Raw genomic sequence first — 17,546 nt, 5'->3', positions numbered from 1 at the left:
CAGTAAGCAGTGGCTCCCAAATTTTGCCTCATAACAGAGTCACCCTGATTTAAGATTAGCCCAAGGCATTCTGACCAATTGGCATTAGGTTAAACAAGGCTAGGGTAACAAGATTACTTTCAAGTTCCTAGGGTGATTCCATTGTGCTGAAAAGGTTGGGAAGCGGATATGGGAAGATCAAAGGACTTGCTCAGATGTTTTCTGCCAATGGCATTAATGCCTCACAGCATCTCCTTTCTTAAGGTACTTGTACTCATCTACGAACTGAGGAGAAGACAAAACTCGGAAAAATGTTTTTTTTTTCTTTTATTTATTTTATGTATGAGAACTCCATCTGCAGGTACCCCTGCATGCCAGAAGAGGGCATCAGATCCTAGATAGTTGTAAGCCACCAATGTGGGTGCTGGGAAATTGAACTCTGAAGAGCAGGCAATGCTCTTAACCACTGAGGCATCTCTGCAGCCCTTATCTCTCTTGTCTTAGACAAAGTCTCATGGAGCTGAGGCTGGCCTCTGACTTGCTATGTAGCCGAGCATGATTTGGAACTCTTGGATCTTGCCATCTCAGCCCCCAACTTCTGAGATTGCAAATATGAGCCACCATGTTCACATGCAGGCATGTATACTGAAAAAGGCTGTCTGAGTCAAAACAGGTTTTTAATCTCGAGAATCATACATTATTGCCTATGATAAGCATTTTTCAAAATCTTTCCTAAAAGCAATTTGCTTTAATTTTCTTGATGTTTATTTTATCAAGTAAATGTACTGACTTTTAAAATATAATTAAAGAAAACAAACTGTACTTTCAAAAGTGGATTCCTAAAAGTTAGACTAATTGTAGTTGGGGGAAGGACATGAAACCTCTTGGTATGACCAGGATTACTCTTTAAAAATAAACAAATTGCATATAGAAACATCAGAATCATTTGAATTCAAAATCATCTGAAGACTCTAATGAAACTTCAATTATCCTTTTAGTTTCCCAGATTGAGGCTTTTCTGGAAACCCACACCCAGTGATTATTGAACAGATGATTAATTAACTCAAGACCTGCAGAGGTGAGTCTCAGTTTTTGCTGAAACACAATTTAATCTCGATTGCTGTTGTAAGTGTGAAAGGAAAGATACATTACAATGAATAGGAACTTGTAGATTTTAAATGAAATTACTGATAATTGGCCAAAATTTTGTTAAAGCTAGCATATCAGAAACAAAATTAGAATTATATGCTGATTATGCTTTTTAGACTGAGGAGTAAAATTAGGGATTAAAAGCATTAACACTCTAAAACCAAACAGTTCCCAAACTATGTTAATAAAAAATCAAGTTACAAACCAAGGAAATACATTCCCTGGTCAACTCGAGTGCAGGGGAAGCTCTGCACCTTCTGCCACTGTCATAGAATGAGCTCATCTGAATGTTGCTCACGGTCTTCTCCCACTGTCACCTATGGATGAGGCTGCTTGTGTACGATGGTGCTGGTAGAGGACAAACTATTCAAAGGTAGTTTCCAAAGCAGTAAGCATTGTCTCAGGCTGTAACTAATCAATCTGGGCACATCTCTCACGTTCAACATTGCTTTCACAATAAAATGCACCTGACAGAAGCACGCTTTTCCTGGGATTTCTTGTTTGCTAACTGGCTTGCCTTTCTGTCATGCAGTCTAAGATAAAATGGAAATTGAAATTTTACACTCAGTCCCTTAAAAATCAGTATCTAATTGACCCCAATTTCTTAAACTGTGTCTTAACAGGACAATCAAAGGACTGAAATGACCAGGCGTGGCTCAGGGGCTTTCAGCAGAGGGGCCTGTCGCTCAGCGCTGGCAGCCTAGTGGTACTCACCATTTTATTGTGGTTCTAAGGTTAGGCTGGCTGACTGTGCTGTCATCTAGAAATATTGTTGAGCATGAGCTATACTTTTTAGTAAGCTGCCCTGGAGATACCTGAAGGGGAAGGGAGATAGAAGAGAATGTCACGGTAAGTTAAACCTAGAAAATGTGTTCTTTCTTTTTCCTTGGTTAAAATGTCAAATGATAAAGCATTAAGGTATTTTTACAGTACATGAGTGAGTGCAACAGCATGTGTGGTTCTGCAGGGAACCCACTGGAGGTTTTGAATGTCCACAGATCATAGTTGAGGAACGTGTTATAAAAGGCTGCCCTCGGTATGGTATCTACAAATCAGACCTGGCAAGTTTCTTCCATCAACTTCCTTTAGAAACATTATAAACTTTACGTAAGGCTTCAGTACTTTCTCATAAATGGCAGCTTTCTACTTCAACATAGTCACTACAATAAAATAGTCTTGACTACTGGCCTAAGAGAATCTTACTCTAAGAAATACATGGTGAATAATACATATCTTAGAGTCTGAAAGTGTTCCAATGCTAGAGTTGGTGTGCCTGGTTGCTCAATCGCTTATACCAGAGGCCACAAGTTCTCTGGGCTATTCCCTGAAGCATTAACATTCCCTCACACCTAAAAACAGAAGACAAAAGCAACTTGAGGAACTTAACCTTTATTACCCGTGTAAGTGTGCTGCCATTCTGTCTCATAAATGAGGAAATCAGTGTTACTGTTGTTCCTAGAGTTATTTGTCATGCATGACACCTTCTTGTTGTGCTGTGCATGGAAGCCCTTCCTGCCTCTGTCCCCTGGCTCCATCCACCTTCCAGCACATCTCTGCCAACAACCACACCACAGAAGGTTTCTCTTCGGGGTCTCCTAAACTGCGTCTCCAGAAGAATAATTCTCAATGGTCCTAACTCCAAACGCTAAGCACAATCTTACCAGTTTCATGGAGTTCAAGTATTTGAAGAATTATGTATTACAGTTAAAATATTATAAAAAATAAATATTACAGTATAATTTAACTCTAATTAAATTAGAGCATGTAAAAACTGCCAGAAGCCACAGTCAGAAACACTCACATGGTAGGTAGAACAGTTAAAATAAGACTGGAGATGTAGCCCATTGGTAGAGGATTTGCTTGATTAGTATGCTTGAAGCCCTCAATTCAACTCTAGTACCGAAAAATTAATTGTAATTTGGGAGAAAAGTCTTACTACAGATGAACTGGTGAAGAACTGCCTGCAGTGGCACTGGAAAGAAGACAATTACCTTTTTGAGCCCTCTCAACTATCTTTAAAACACTTTAGAAGTATCCATTCATTGGCAAAGAACGCAAGAATACAGCAATTACCAGACACTGAAACAGCCTAAGGTATGTTGAGACCCATTAGGTCCACAGTCAAACAGCATCACTGAATAAAGATTAAGAGCAGCAGCATTTAGAACCACATACCAATAACTTAGCACTCTTACAGAGCCCACTATTCAGATGTGCCTTCCTTTCCTCTCTGTCACCACTGTGCCCATGAGCTCTTTCTCAGAAGACACAGTTCAAAGGGCGGAGCGTGTAAAAAGCGCCAGAAGCCCACAGTCAGAAACTCTCACATGGCAGGCAGAACAGCCTTCTGTTTGTTTCACTATAAAGCCACTTGTTCTTTATCAAAATGCCCCAGATGGTGCTATCTGAAATATTAAATATCTTTTCAAGAAGGAAGTGTTTTAGTTATATCTAAAGCTGTGATCTTTAAACTGTTCAGTTAATATATATATTTTACATTACCTATGTGTTAAAGTACATACTTTTATTAACCCAAAAGATAAATACAACATGAAAATGAAACTGATTCATTGAAATGCTTTTATTCCAGTGGAAGAAGCTACCATTTAGAGTCACTATTATAGACTGGGGATCTCAAATCAAATCCTCAGGACCAAAAGTATTGTAGTGTGTTGGCTAGTGTTTTGTGAACTTGACACAACAGTCATTTGGAAGAAATCTCAATTGAAAAAAACAAAGCCCCCCTCAGATTGTCCTACGGGCAAACCTATGGTTCATTTTCTTGAATAACGCTTGATTGAGAATCATGATTGAGGGAGGGTCTGGTTCACTGTGGGTGGTGCTACCTCTGGGCTGCTGGATTTAGGGGTGCTATAAGAAAGCAGGAACATTCTGAACAAGCCAGTTAGCAGCACTTCTCCAGGGCCTCCTGCAATAGTTCCTGACTGACGACATGTCAAATATGTGAAAATATAAGTCAAATAAATCCTTTCCTCCCCAAGTTGCTTTTAGTCACAGTACTTCATCACAGCAATAGAAAGATAGTGGGTTTTGGGATTTCCTGGAGATGGGACCCAGGTGCAGTTTTTGTTTTTATTGTTTGCCTATTACCTCACCACATGAGGTCAGATGTGGGATTTTCTACTTGTGGTATTAGGTTGGCACTCAAAAAGTTTCAGATTTCATATTTTGGAACATTATGGATTCTAAATTAAGGAAGTACAACTTGTATTAAGGGGTAACAGCATATACCTGGTAAAAGTCAATTTTGACAAAACAAAACAAACACTAAAAATGAAGTAGAAACAAACTACAGATTAGCTGGTAGGTAGGCCTTCTAGTGAAGCTTCCTCCCATTTTCTTCACTATACACAGTTTCTAATTATGAATGTATAGTGGTTTTTCTTCAAAAATATTAAAACATTTTAAGTAGATTGTCTTCTAGACCCCTAGCTGCTTTTCACTTAGCAAATCAGCAGCTTACTGGCTAGAAACACCAAACACTGCCCCTGTCAGTTCAGAGCATAAATTCCTCATATGAGAGACGGATTCCTGTATCTAACCCAGAAAAGCAGCCACTTCTGCTACTCAGCCCTGCTTCCCTCTTCAGAACACACTCCTAGTTTCAAAGAAAAAACCTTAGACAAAATCTTGCCACTAACCTGTACACAGCAGGGGACAGAGCTAACATACAACTAGTCAAATCTTTCAGTCTGGAAAGCAGACAATGGCAGAAGACAATCTCTGAGCCAAGCCTGTAAGAAGCAGCTAAAGCAAGCTTTCTCTTGATGTTGCTTGAAAACTGAAGAGCTGCCAGCTGTGGTTAGCACCTGACCATTGCTGGCCTAGAAACTCCATAAACTACACCATAAACCTAAGTCTACAAAGTGTAAAAACAAAATGAAACAAGACCAGCAAAACCCTATCTAATAGGTGGTTACTAAAACAGAACAAAGAGTGAATGTATCTTTATCTGTATTCAGTCAGCACAGGCATGCATGTACCATGTGCAGGCTTGATGCCTGCTGAGGTCAGAAGAGGGCCTCAGGTCCTCTGGAATTGAAGTTGTGGATGGTTGTGAGTCAATATGTGGGTGCTGGAAACCAAACTTGCAGGAAGCACTCTTAACCACCGAGTCATTTTTCCAGCCTCTAAATATTCATTTAAACATCATGGACTGACCACAAACCTATTTCTTTAAGAAATTTCATTTGAATTAAAAGAATAAAAGTTTCTATCAAGAGCAGGAAACAGGATTGACAGGCTTTTTAATGCTTTTAAAAGATGAAAACTAAATTGGGCATGGTGGTGTTTGCCTACGATTCCAACACTCCAGAGATGGGGACAGAAAGATCAGGAGTAAAGGCTAGCCCATTAGAGCCTGTCTCAAAACAGCAATAAGAGGTGGTATGGTAACATGATGTTGGAACTTACAGATCTCTAATGGGACAGAATTATGAGCAGACTAGAATTTAGAGACACAGCTCTTGGGCAGTGAGATAAAACATTTACCAGAGCCAAAGCCAGCTAGGTCAGAGCCCTCAGTCTACCTGGCCCTGTCTCACACACCTATTCTAGCTACTTTAGCTGAAAGTTTAAAGAGGCCAGTCTCAGAGATGCAAGGGCAGAAGTATGCACTGAAAATCACAACTGGCTCACTTCGGCAATTGCTAGAAAGCAAATCTGCACTGAGCAAACAAAGTTCACAGGTAGAAAACTGAGAGGGTTTTCTCTGAAGAAACCAAACTGTCTTACAGATTGGGACCCCAGGAAAAGACACTGAAGTCCCCAAGTTGGCTTGGCCCCCAAATCCTTACAGTATGACTCTTCAGTTAAAAATGTATGGTACTTCCAGCCACAGGAAGCCAAGGGCAGCTCTACAGTTGAGGGACTCCAGCAAGACAATCAGATTAAGGCAATAGGAAAAGGGAATTAATGAGAATGCTAACATTTCAGAAGTAAATGAAGACCTAGGAAAAACTCAAGAAGGGTTAAAACACAAAGCAAAGGAATCATCAAGAAGAAAAAGACAAACTAGAAAGAAGAGATAGAAGAGTAGTACTGAAATCCTAGTCTAGAGGCTCAACATCTGAATAACAAAAATACAAGAAAAAAAGAAAATATCAAAGAAAAAAGAAAAAAACTTGGAAGAAATTGTTTGCAGACATACTGGCTCTGAATAAAATTTAAAAGTCCATGACAAACTATATCATAAACTTTCAGAATACTAGAGATTAAGTACTTAACCTCCAGAGAAGTAGAATGTCTATGTTCATACAACAGCAACAGATGTTTAACAGCAGCGTTATGGTTTGGGGATATGACCCAGGGGAACTTGCCTAGGGTGTTCTAAGTGCTGGTTTCAATCCCCAGGACCACAAGAAATACATAAAAACAAATTAACAGAAACACTATATCCTATGTACTTGAGATTATAACAGAAAAGTATCCTAAGGACTGTGAAAAGTAGTTTCAACCTAGAACTCTATCTATAGAAGGAATTGTCCAGGCCAGATCACAACAAATATTTACATGTCCCCTCCCAAGAATAGGTGTTCTAGTACAATATAAGAAGACAAAGGGGAACAGAGCATCTAGGACATTGAGGGGCCAATACAAGAGAGAAGTCTTGAGATACCAGTAACTTCAAGGACATACTCCAGGAAAAAAATAAATTGAGAAGACCTACGCTAAACCCAGCCAAAGCCAGAATGGGATGGCACAGGCTGTGAAGGGCGCCTGCAGAAGAACCAGAACAGATGCATTTAGTAGATGGAAAACATTCCTGACAGACATGTGACATATGTGACAACATTTTGGGGTAGAAAAGATGGCTGGTTAGAAAGCTAATCCTACACACTGAAAACAAGAATGTACACACAGGGAGACCAGCCAGAGCTGCAGACTGCATTTGGCTATGTGAGCTCATAGGGCATGAAGAATTCAGATTCAAACCCACTGAAGACAAAGAACTAAGGGTGTGTCACATGACTCAGCAACTACGTGAGTAGTCATAATGCAATACTGACAGGATTAAAAAATAATGTATATGTTGAGGAAATAGAAGAGGGAAAACAATTTTTACCTGTTATGATGGGAAATCAGCATAGTACCCAAATTAATGGCTTGTTACTTCACTTAAAAGATTAGACTAAGGGGCTGGAGAAATAGCTTAGCACTTCAGAGCTTTTGCAGAGAACCCAGGTTCAGTTCCCAACACCTACATCAGGCAACTCACAGTTCCTGGGCATCTGATTCCCTCTCCTGGCCTCTGCAGGTACCTGTACACATAAAACTCTTACGGGCATACACATAAATAAATCTTCAAAAAACATTAGAGTAAAAATGGATAAAACTTCATGCATGTCTGTACTTACACTCAAGTTATCTAACTATAAGTAAATAAAATGTCAGAATCCTGTTTTAAAAATGATATTAAGTCAGACTTTCCTAAGTAAATATGAGAAAAGAATTTTAGAAAGTATACATAAACAGTCTATGCTAATAGTACTACATTCCCAGTACATTTTCTAGAAGTCACTACAGACATAGTTTTAATCAAACTACTGATTCCTTAGCTTTTCAACTATTTACTTACATGGTTTAAATGGTTGCTCTTCCTCTTTTCACGCACTAAGAATAAAAAAAAAATTAATCGATCAATTCTGATACAAATACCTCAGAACAATAAAAGTAGTTGCTACTATTTCTGATTATCAACAAGCAAAAATTAAATTCAGTTCTACTTTAAAAGTAGTTTCCAACAAAATAAATTTGTCAAAATCAACTCCATAAAGTAAATCTAAAAACTGGATTTTATTTTTTAGCTAACAGAGAATAGACACAAATGAGAATTTCCATATACAAAAGAAAGTGTCAAAATAATTTAGGGCAGTGAGAAATTCACTTAATAATAATAGGTGTATTACACAACACACCTAAACAACACCAGGTCTACCTTGATGAGCCCTGGAGTGAGAGTGCTAACCTAAGTGTGCATGACAGCACTGCACACAAAGTCAGACAGACACTTGGCCACACCAGATCCCCTGTGAACACCAGGCCCGCACGCTCAACACATTCCTTCCCACTGATGTGAGGGGCACAGACAGCTTTTCTTTTTTTTTTTTTTTTTCCGGAGCTGGGGACCGAACCCAGGGCCTTGCACTTCCTAGGCAAGCGCTCTACCACTGAGCTAAATCCCCAACCCCAGACAGCTTTTCTTTTATTGCTTTCTCACCCTTTATGCATGAAAAGCCCATGGAGATACAGCAGTAGTAATGAGAATGGATATAGTCCAAGACTTGCAAAATACACACAAGTATGAAAATACAGGCTAGAAGTACCACATCCCCTTAAAGCTGGGCTGCAGTACCGCACTATTCCAGTATTGCTGCAGAATCCTCAATTACAGTCACAGTCATAATTAACAGAAAAAGTTATTTACCTTTTAAAAATGGAGGAGGGGGCTAACCAAACATCACAGAAAATAGTACAAACAAACAAAAGAATTCCAGTTCAGACCCTCAATGTAAAATAAGCACAAATCTACACACTAACAAGCCTTTTAGGAATTATTAGGACATGTTTGCTCTGAGGTTTGTGGCAATGGAATGAAGAAGTTTTAAATGACCTGAAAGTTTTGGGTTACACAAATCTGGGTGTGACACAGGCTTACTTGGAGGGGGTACTATGTGAAATATATAAAACACTTGTTTTGGTGTTTCACTTAACCCTAAATCTTACCATTCGTCTTTGCAATACACTGGATTAAGGAAGGGAAGAGACAGCTGTGAACCCACACCACACCTACATCGACAGCAATGGGAGTGTGTCTACAAAATCTAGATGCTCCCCTAAGAGTGGCAGTAGAGCAAAGCATCTCACGCCACATCAGAAGTAAATGCATGCAAAGCTTAAGTCAGTAGACAAGTCCTACGACACTCTAACATATTGAATATCAGCACTATGCAGTCTTTTCCTCAGTGGAGAAACAGTCTTACCATCCGTTTGAGATTTGCTGAGGAAAATTGTGCTTGCCCTCGGGTGGTCGGAAGGGTTTGATTCCAAAGCTAGATCTACAGAAGGAAAGGAAAAGATGTGATTATTATTTCGGAAGAAAAGTAGATGTTTTTGAAAATTATGACTAATACTTCTTATAGGGAAATGGTTTTTAAATATGAACTTGAGGAAAATAAAGGTAACAATATACAAATTTTACTGGGGAACTTGAGAATGTGGCCACTCATGTAGAAGTTAGCAGGTATGGTTTAGACTCCTAAGTTCATACCTAAGTGTCTTATGACACTGTAGTAGAGTTATGTTCCCTTCCCCCTCCTCATCTCTGTGCTGCTATTACTAAACTGTTCCCAGACTGTCAGATACTGCTCAGTATAGCACATATGCTACAACACAGACAACTGGTCTTAATGTTCTTTAACCACTTGGCTGGTTCTAACTTCATTAGACAAAAGGATCTGTTTAGTTAACTATTTGTATGGGAGTAATTCACCATGCAGAATCAGGGCTGCATAAAGATTCAATAGCCTAATCCACATACCTTCCATGAATACGACTTAACTTTTGCCCTCAATTTCCAAGGGCACACTCACTCACTTCTTGCTGCAGTCTACCTTGGGAACAAGATGGGACTTGTTCTATTTAACCAAGACAGGGTCTTAATTAATCATAATGTACACTGTGCATGATGTAGGATAAAGGAAGTTGTAATGAGAAAGGTCAAAACCTATGACACTCCTTAGCAATGCTCACCTCAAACCATTTAACCCACCTCATGAGAAACTGGAACAAGATCCAGGTGGAAAAATGGTGAGGTAACACTGCCAAACCCTGCTAGCTAGCATTCTACTCTTTGAACAGGGAGTTTAGTAGTAATCACAGGGTACCCACTACACCCGTGGCTTTTATAGAATATATACTTGACATATTAAAAACTACTCTACTGGGCTGGATGACTCAGCAGTTAGAGATACTGTTCTTCGAAGACCTGAGTTTGGTCCCGGTACCCACCCATCCACATGAGGTGGCTCACAACTACCTACCACTGCAGCTCCAAAGGCCACGCTCCCTTCTGTCGTCCTTAGGCACCTGCACTTGTTCATACACACACACAATAAACACCACCTCCACCAGCACTTCTGTCTAACTCAGCACTCACCATACGTGTACTTAGAATGCCTTCTCTTCCTCCAATAGCAAACAGACTGTCACATGAACATATTCAGGATTTCCCAATGTAACAGGAATCTAAATTATCTATTTTAGTTTTAAATTATCTATTTAGCGATAGTATCTTACTATATAGTTCAGGCTAGCCTTGAACCCTTGGATCTTTTCTACCTCAGCCTCAAGAGGGCTAAGAGTTATAGGGGTACAATCAACTGATTCTTCTGAAGATACCCCTCCCACACACAAAATTATTTTTAAGATTTTTCTGACATCTTTAAGAGTGAGATAAAGTTAGCTATGTGGGAAAACAAAGCCATGTGTGCATGAAGTGACAGGCAGAGATCTAGTCTGTTTCTAACCTAAAGCTCTTTTCTAAAGATACAGAAACTACTTCCTTCTAAAGCAAACATATTACCATTTCAGTTAAAATGTAATTTGCAGATCACACTATTAGAAATAGTTTATAGAAAGAGCCCTAGTACAGAGCGGTCACCATGTCACAATAAAATTAATTAAAGATTTCGGGAGATGAGGCTGAAATTATATATCCTTATGTATCATACAGTATTTTCCAGCACTAGAAAAAAAACAAGGAATTTCACAAGTACAAGATTATTAAAAATAAAGAGAACTAAAGTTTAAAAAACACATGTTAAATCAAGGAGCTGGAGAGCTGGCTCAATAGTAGAGAGCATTTGCTATGACTTGGGTTTGGTCCCTAGCATTCATGTTGGGTGGCTCATGATGAGCTGTTAACAACTCTGGGGGATCGGACACTTTTCTGGCCTTCTGTTCATACATGTACATGTGCATGTGCATACACACAGACATACATTCAAGTACACATTCATTCATATAAAATATATCTTAGGGAGAAGAAAAGCCAAATCAAGATGTAATGTTATGGTTCTAAAGGTGAAGTCCAAGAAGGCTATGATAAAGGCAATGACAACATGCCACAGAGAGGGGGTTTGAAGTGGATACACCTCCCAAAGTTGGCCAATCAATCACTTCTCAAAAGCACGAGGAGAGAAGCGAATGTGCTGGAGGATGTTCGCTAGTTAGAAGATGCAGTGGCTCACTGGAGAAAAGCCTTCCAGCAAAGGCAGACAGGGAAGGAGAGTCAAATGCATTCTGAGGTCACTTAATTCCCAGGTCAACCTATATCTAGTTCACCTCTCTCTGAACTCTTGCACTGGTTCTGAGATTCAGGTGTATAATTGTAAACAGTTACTCAGTAGTGTAGAACACATTAAAAATGGAATGGGTAAAACTTCCTAACAACAGAAATTAGAGAAAGCTAAAATTATGCTTCACTTGAAAAATACTTCACAATCATTAACTTTCAGTTATGATTCTTAAGCATTTCTTAAAAACCAGCTCTTAGGTTGGGAGTGTAGTTCAGTCATTAGTACCTGGTCCTAGCACATCCAAGGGCCTGAACCACAAGTAAACAAACACTCTTATCTGTTCAAAACAACAAAACCTCTTTTCAGCCCACAACTTGTGTTACAATAAAGAAAAATTGTCCTCAAACTCAATGGTTTTTTTTTTTGTTGAATAATTATATAATGATACAGCAAGTATTATTCCCACTTTCGCTTAGCCAATCTAATATTGAGGATTTAGACATAAAATTCTGTCCTTTTGAGTACACAGTACTTTTTTTGTACATAATGTTTTAAAATAATGCTTTTTAATCTCCTTAAGAAGGTTCTTCAAAGGGTTGGGGATTTAGCTCAGTGGTAGAGCCCTTGCCTAGCAAGTGCAAGGCCCTGTGTTCGGTCCCCAGCTCTGAAAAAAAGAAAAAAAAAAAAGGTTCTTCAAATATGGATTCACAAATGGGTAATTTCCATGGCTCAGTATGCACTATGCAGCTTTCTAAAGAAGGCACACTGAGGAACAGTACCTTATGGTACCTTATTTATGTTAGCTTTCACTCCTATCTTAGGTTTAGATACTTAAAATCACCTGTATAAAGCCTGTAGGAATTATATCCACTAGGGCTGCGATGCCAATTTGCACAGTGTTTTGAGAAAGTGTGCTATGTAACTTACACTTTCCACTTATTGTAAATACTACATTTTGCTATTTTATATAGAAGGGAAACGAGTCAGTAGGCCGTGACTGTCTACTTACATTATATGCACCTGGTGTTATTTCTGTACTCTTATTGGCTCCATTCCCTAGATCCTATAGAGATGCTGATAAATCATAGTACTCTATTCACCCATACAGAGGCCAAACAACTATGAACCAAAACTTTAGGCTCTATCAACACACACTCTACACACACTTAGGAAAACTTAGGAAAATGAGAATACACCTTTTTCCAGGTTTCTTTGGAAACCTGTAAGAGGGGCTGGTGAAATCTCAAGTTGGTAAAAGCGCTTAATGCACAGGTTGTGGACCTGAGTTTGGAGCCCGAGCACCCGTATAAATAGCCAACTTGCAGCAGTGCATATGTGATCCCAGTGACAGAGAGGAAGTGACAGGAAGATCTCTGAACTCATTCTCAATCAGCCTAGACTGTCTGAAATAGATGAACACTTTCCTTACTTGTGAACTTGTACACATATGTATACAAAGACACATCCTCCATAAAGAAACCTCTAAGGATGTTTTCAACTAGGACAAATATCTCAAGACAAGGATTATTATTAAAATTATAAGATCCATTATTTTTGAATTATCAATTTTAGTTGCAATTTAACTTGAAAGCAAAGGTAGGTAAATAAAAAACTCTTCCCACCAATCTGAGATTCTAAAGTTGTATGCTCTACTTTATACATGTCAGAAATACTAAAAACATGCCACTCAGAATAAATGCATTGCTAAAGGCTAGAAATGCTAAAATTATGCAATCACATCCCATCACAAAGATTTTCTTATTAAAATCAGGCACTTGTTGAAAGGCTTAGTCTCACTGACAAGCTCCTTCATCCTGTAACATATACAGTACTAGTTTTATGGCATTGAACAGACATTCCAAGATTCATAATTGCACTGCCAACTGATGACTCTACACTGAGTCTACATTTCGCATCATTAAGTAATTCTTATTTGAAGGCCACAAGCAAGCTCATCTCAGCAGGCCTATCTAGAGCTCACTCCTGCCCAGTTCTTCTAGCTGCCAATAATTCCATCCACTTCTGCACCTGTCCCTCCATCAGTTCTGCCTTGCTCAGCCTTAATTCCCAGTCTATGCTTTAAGAGCTGTGGTTATTCATATATTGAAACTTTCTTCCTTGAGAGCATTACTCAAACTTTAAAGATCTTTTCTGTTACACATTTACTATCTGCACTTGACTGTATACTCCTCAGTGTTACTGTCTGAACACCAAATCTTACTGTCCTGAAGAGAAAACAGAAGAAAGAAAAGTAGCATCCAAAGCAGCCCATTTTGGGTCATATTCTGTAAGCTCTATGCTGATAAGTTTTACAACTGGAATTTACATTCCTCATTGACCAGGTCTTACTTGTAAAAACCTTAGAAAACTCAATTTATATTTCTTGGTAGCTCCCTTCTCATATGTAAAGCAGCTATGATTCCTGCACTACCTAACTCAAAACACTGAGAAGATAAATGAAATATACTGGACATACACAATACATTACAAAGTTTCCACCCACAAAAGCAAACACGTGAATGGTGCCATTTCCTTAGTAAATCCATAAACAAAATGATTCTTAGGCAAATATGTATGTGCTTTGGCCAAACACTAGATAAAGGGGCATATAACAGATCCACATCAAGAATGTACAAAGCTGGTAGGAAGAAAGTCAGATAGGTAATGATTGGGAAAGGGAAGTTTTACCCTAGGGTGACTGAAAGTGATTATTGTCCTTAAGTGATTTGTGAACTGTCCTAAAAGGAAAAGGAAGCAGTATGGGGTGCAGGGAGACTGCCTTGTAGACAGCTCTCTTGAGGGCTTTTCATATTAGAACGAGCTCATGTCTGTAAATGACAGAAAGTTAGAGACACAGAATGCTACAGTAGAGAGAGGGACACCAGGAGAAAGATGATGGATTAGCCCTTTAAATGCTAAGTTAGCCTTGACAACAATGTGGACTTTGGTTGTAATGAGAAGCCACTTGAGAATTATACTCAGGGGAACAAGTTCCTTATGAAGAAGACCAGATTAGTGGCTTTGTGAAAATGTACTATGATGGGGGTTGGGGATTTGGCTCAGTGGTAGAGCGCTTGCCTAGCAAGCACAAGGCCCTGGGTTCGGTCCCTAGCTCTGAAAAAAAGAAAAAAGAAAAAAGAAAAAAAAATGCACTATGATGTATGCAAGCAGACCAGGTGGGAGACTGGACAGTCATTTAAGGAAAGACATGGTGACTCAGACAAAACAGCAGTATTGCCTAGGGTCTAAAACAGGTTGACTTAAATAAATTAAGTAAATTTCAAAAATAACAAAGATGGATGGACATGCAAATAACATGACAAAGGAATGTAGGGGATCTGTAAAGTTCACACCTGAGAAGCATGAATGAAAAACTGTTTCTTTGGTAGGGTGGGAGAGAAATCCAAAAATCTGACAGTACTTCAGTGTAGTTGCAAGGGAGATTATAGTCATATATTGCTGGTAGAAATGCAAAATAATTTGATTCCATGAAGGAAAATTTAGCAAAGTCTAACAACATTGCTAACTTATTTCATCTAGAAACCCTACTTTAAGGAATTCATACTAAAGATGTCTGAGACAACATATTGTCAAAGTTCTTGCTGCATTTTCCTTAAGATGGTATTGACAGCAGCGCCTTCAGTACGGAACAGGTAAAATGAGCAGGCATATGCACATGTGGAACCATACAGTAGATCAGATCTCTTGTCAGAGCCAACTGCAGGGTGTAATGCCTGGAAGGACAAGTGGGAGGGAGAGGTCATCTGTTTGGGAGATGTGTTATCTATGGGGAAGTACATGTTTGCTTACTTAAAATAAGTGTGGCATTCTTGATCTTGTGTTAGTATGTTATGTGCCCCTTTATCTAGTGTTTAGCCAAAGCACATACATATTTGCCTAAGAATCATTTTGTTTATGGATTTACTAAGGAAATGGCACCATTCACGTGTTTGCTTTTGTGGGTGGAAACTTTGTAATGTATTGTGTATGTTCAGTATATTTCATTCTATCTTCTCAGTGTTTTGAGTTAGGTAGTGCAGGAATCATAGCTGCTTTACATATGAGAAGGGAGCTACCAAGAAATATAAATTGAGTTTTCTAAGGTTTTTACAAGTAAGACCTGGTCAATGAGGAATGTAGATTCCAGTCGTAAAACTTATCAGCATAGGGCTGGAGAGATGGCTCAGCGGTTAAGAGCACCCGACTGCTCTTCCAGAGGTCATGAGTTCAATTCCCAGCAACCACATGGTGGCTCACAACCATCTGTAAGGAGATCTGATGCCCTCTTCTGGTGTATCTGAGGACAGCTACAGTGTACTTATATATAATAAATAAATAAAAAAAAAAAAAAACTTATCAACATAGAGCTTACAGAATATGACCCAAAATGGGCTGCTTTGGATGCTACTTTTCTTTCTTCTGTTTTCTCTTCAGGACAGTAAGATTTGGTGTTCAGACAGTAATAGACAGTCTATTCCCACCTGTCTCTAGAACAGAAGGATTGGGGGATAGGCAGGAACTACCTTTTCTATCACTGTCTCTTTCTGGAAAACCTGGCCATTCAAAGGTGTTCAGTAAACATATTCCAGGGTACTCAAGCCAGTTAAGTATCTTTCTGTTTTCCGATATTTCTCGACTGCACCTGTTTCCTGATTTCTCAGATTAGTATTATTACTGACACACCTCTTTGAGCAGTAGCTATTTAGAATTAAAGGCTTGAGATAGTCTACTAAGAATCACAAAATCTAAATCAGAATTTTAATGCCTAGTAAAAAGCCAACATTACCATCAAACTGGCATCAGAACTAAATGCTTTTAATGCCAAAGACACGTTATAAGGACCCAAATCGAAACACTAAATATTCCGTCTGAATTCTATCCAGAGGCAGAATACCCGTTATCAGATGTGTTGTCTAGGAGAGTATGTATACGTTCACTATGAAAGGTGTCTATCACAAAGGACAGGTGTATGGGATAGCCCACTACTCAATGGTGCACTCGGCAGTAAGAGAAAGCATGCCAGAGTAGTGTGCACTGGCACAAGGTAGTGCACACTCAAGAGAACCACTGTTCTAGGAAAAGGCAGCAGCACACGCCTACGGTCTCAGTTTTATAAAATGAGATGTTCTATTTAAAGACATATGAAAGGTTCAGGAAGCAGCAGCACCAAAATACTAATAAATGTTAGCTTTGAAGACTGTGAACAAATGGTTTATTTGTGTTTTCTGTATCTTACCAAAATTTCTTTTAAAAAATGGTTAAAAGCTACTGGAAAGGGGAAAGACTTTTTGCTCAGAGGCTTCCCCACATGACATTTCTAATTCTTTCCCTACTATCACCCTTCCAAGGGATGGGGAGAAAGGGTCGTTTGAGGGAGTTCTTTTTCCCAGGCAGAAACAGTCAGAACACGAAAGGTTGAGAAGAAAGAAGCTTTGGTATCATGTTCTGGTTACTGAAGTTACCATCAGTTATATCAAATACAGTCCTAGAGCCAACGATTAGGAAATACTAATTGGAAAATCCTGAAAGTGACTTTGAATGCTCTAAAATGTTTCAAAAGAAAATAAAACATCATCTATGGTTTCATGTAAAAATCAAAACAATTCCTCATTCTAATAAAAAGCTACCTTTTAATCTAAGTATTACTCAGTTTCCAAGGAAACTTGTAAAACTTTTTTCTAAAATAAAGACACTAAAGGTTTAATGTGTTTATATATATTTGGTGTTCTGATCTAGTCAAATGCTGACATTATCACTTTAGTGAATGCCAAAGAATTTAATTTTATAGAGTTTTGGCAGTACTAAGGATCAAGCCTATGAATTTGTATTTGCTCAAACTAGTCCTCCAGATCTAAAAATGAAATTTAGAGAAAATATTGAACTGAAGTTTTAATGGGATCATTAATAAAGTAAAATTCTATGTTCACACACTTACTTTTTCAAAAATTTCTAAGCATTTCCTATCATATAATTCTATGCCGACACACCTCTTGCCAGCCTTTCTTAATGTTCTGTCAGAGCATCCTCAGCTTCAAATCATGGTTGGCAGAACAGACCCACTAACATGGTCAGTAAATTTAGGTCACTCTTACCTGCCCT

At 38.7% G+C, this 17,546-nt stretch overlaps 1 protein-coding gene across 2 annotated transcripts in view; it reads right to left on the bottom strand.

Moving 5' to 3' along the window:
- Window positions 1–17,546, bottom strand: part of Ccnyl1 (cyclin Y-like 1) — a 36,443-nt gene that overhangs the window by 16,156 nt on the left and 2,741 nt on the right. Inside the window, exons 3-5 of one of the 2 annotated variants that reach the window (XM_008767164.4) lie at window positions 9,132–9,206; window positions 7,727–7,761; window positions 1,843–1,943 (exon numbers count right to left, since the gene is read on the bottom strand). In XM_008767164.4, the coding sequence (XP_008765386.1) occupies window positions 1,843–1,943; window positions 7,727–7,761; window positions 9,132–9,206 (211 nt within the window). The remainder of the gene's footprint in view (window positions 1–1,842; window positions 1,944–7,726; window positions 7,762–9,131; window positions 9,207–17,546) is intronic. The other variant, XM_063267898.1, reaches the window with a different exon arrangement.

The sequence above is a fragment of the Rattus norvegicus genome, chromosome 9 (assembly GCF_036323735.1).
Source record: "Rattus norvegicus strain BN/NHsdMcwi chromosome 9, GRCr8, whole genome shotgun sequence".
Taxonomy (NCBI): domain Eukaryota; kingdom Metazoa; phylum Chordata; class Mammalia; order Rodentia; family Muridae; genus Rattus; species Rattus norvegicus.
This window is presented reverse-complemented; position numbering and strand designations above follow the sequence as displayed.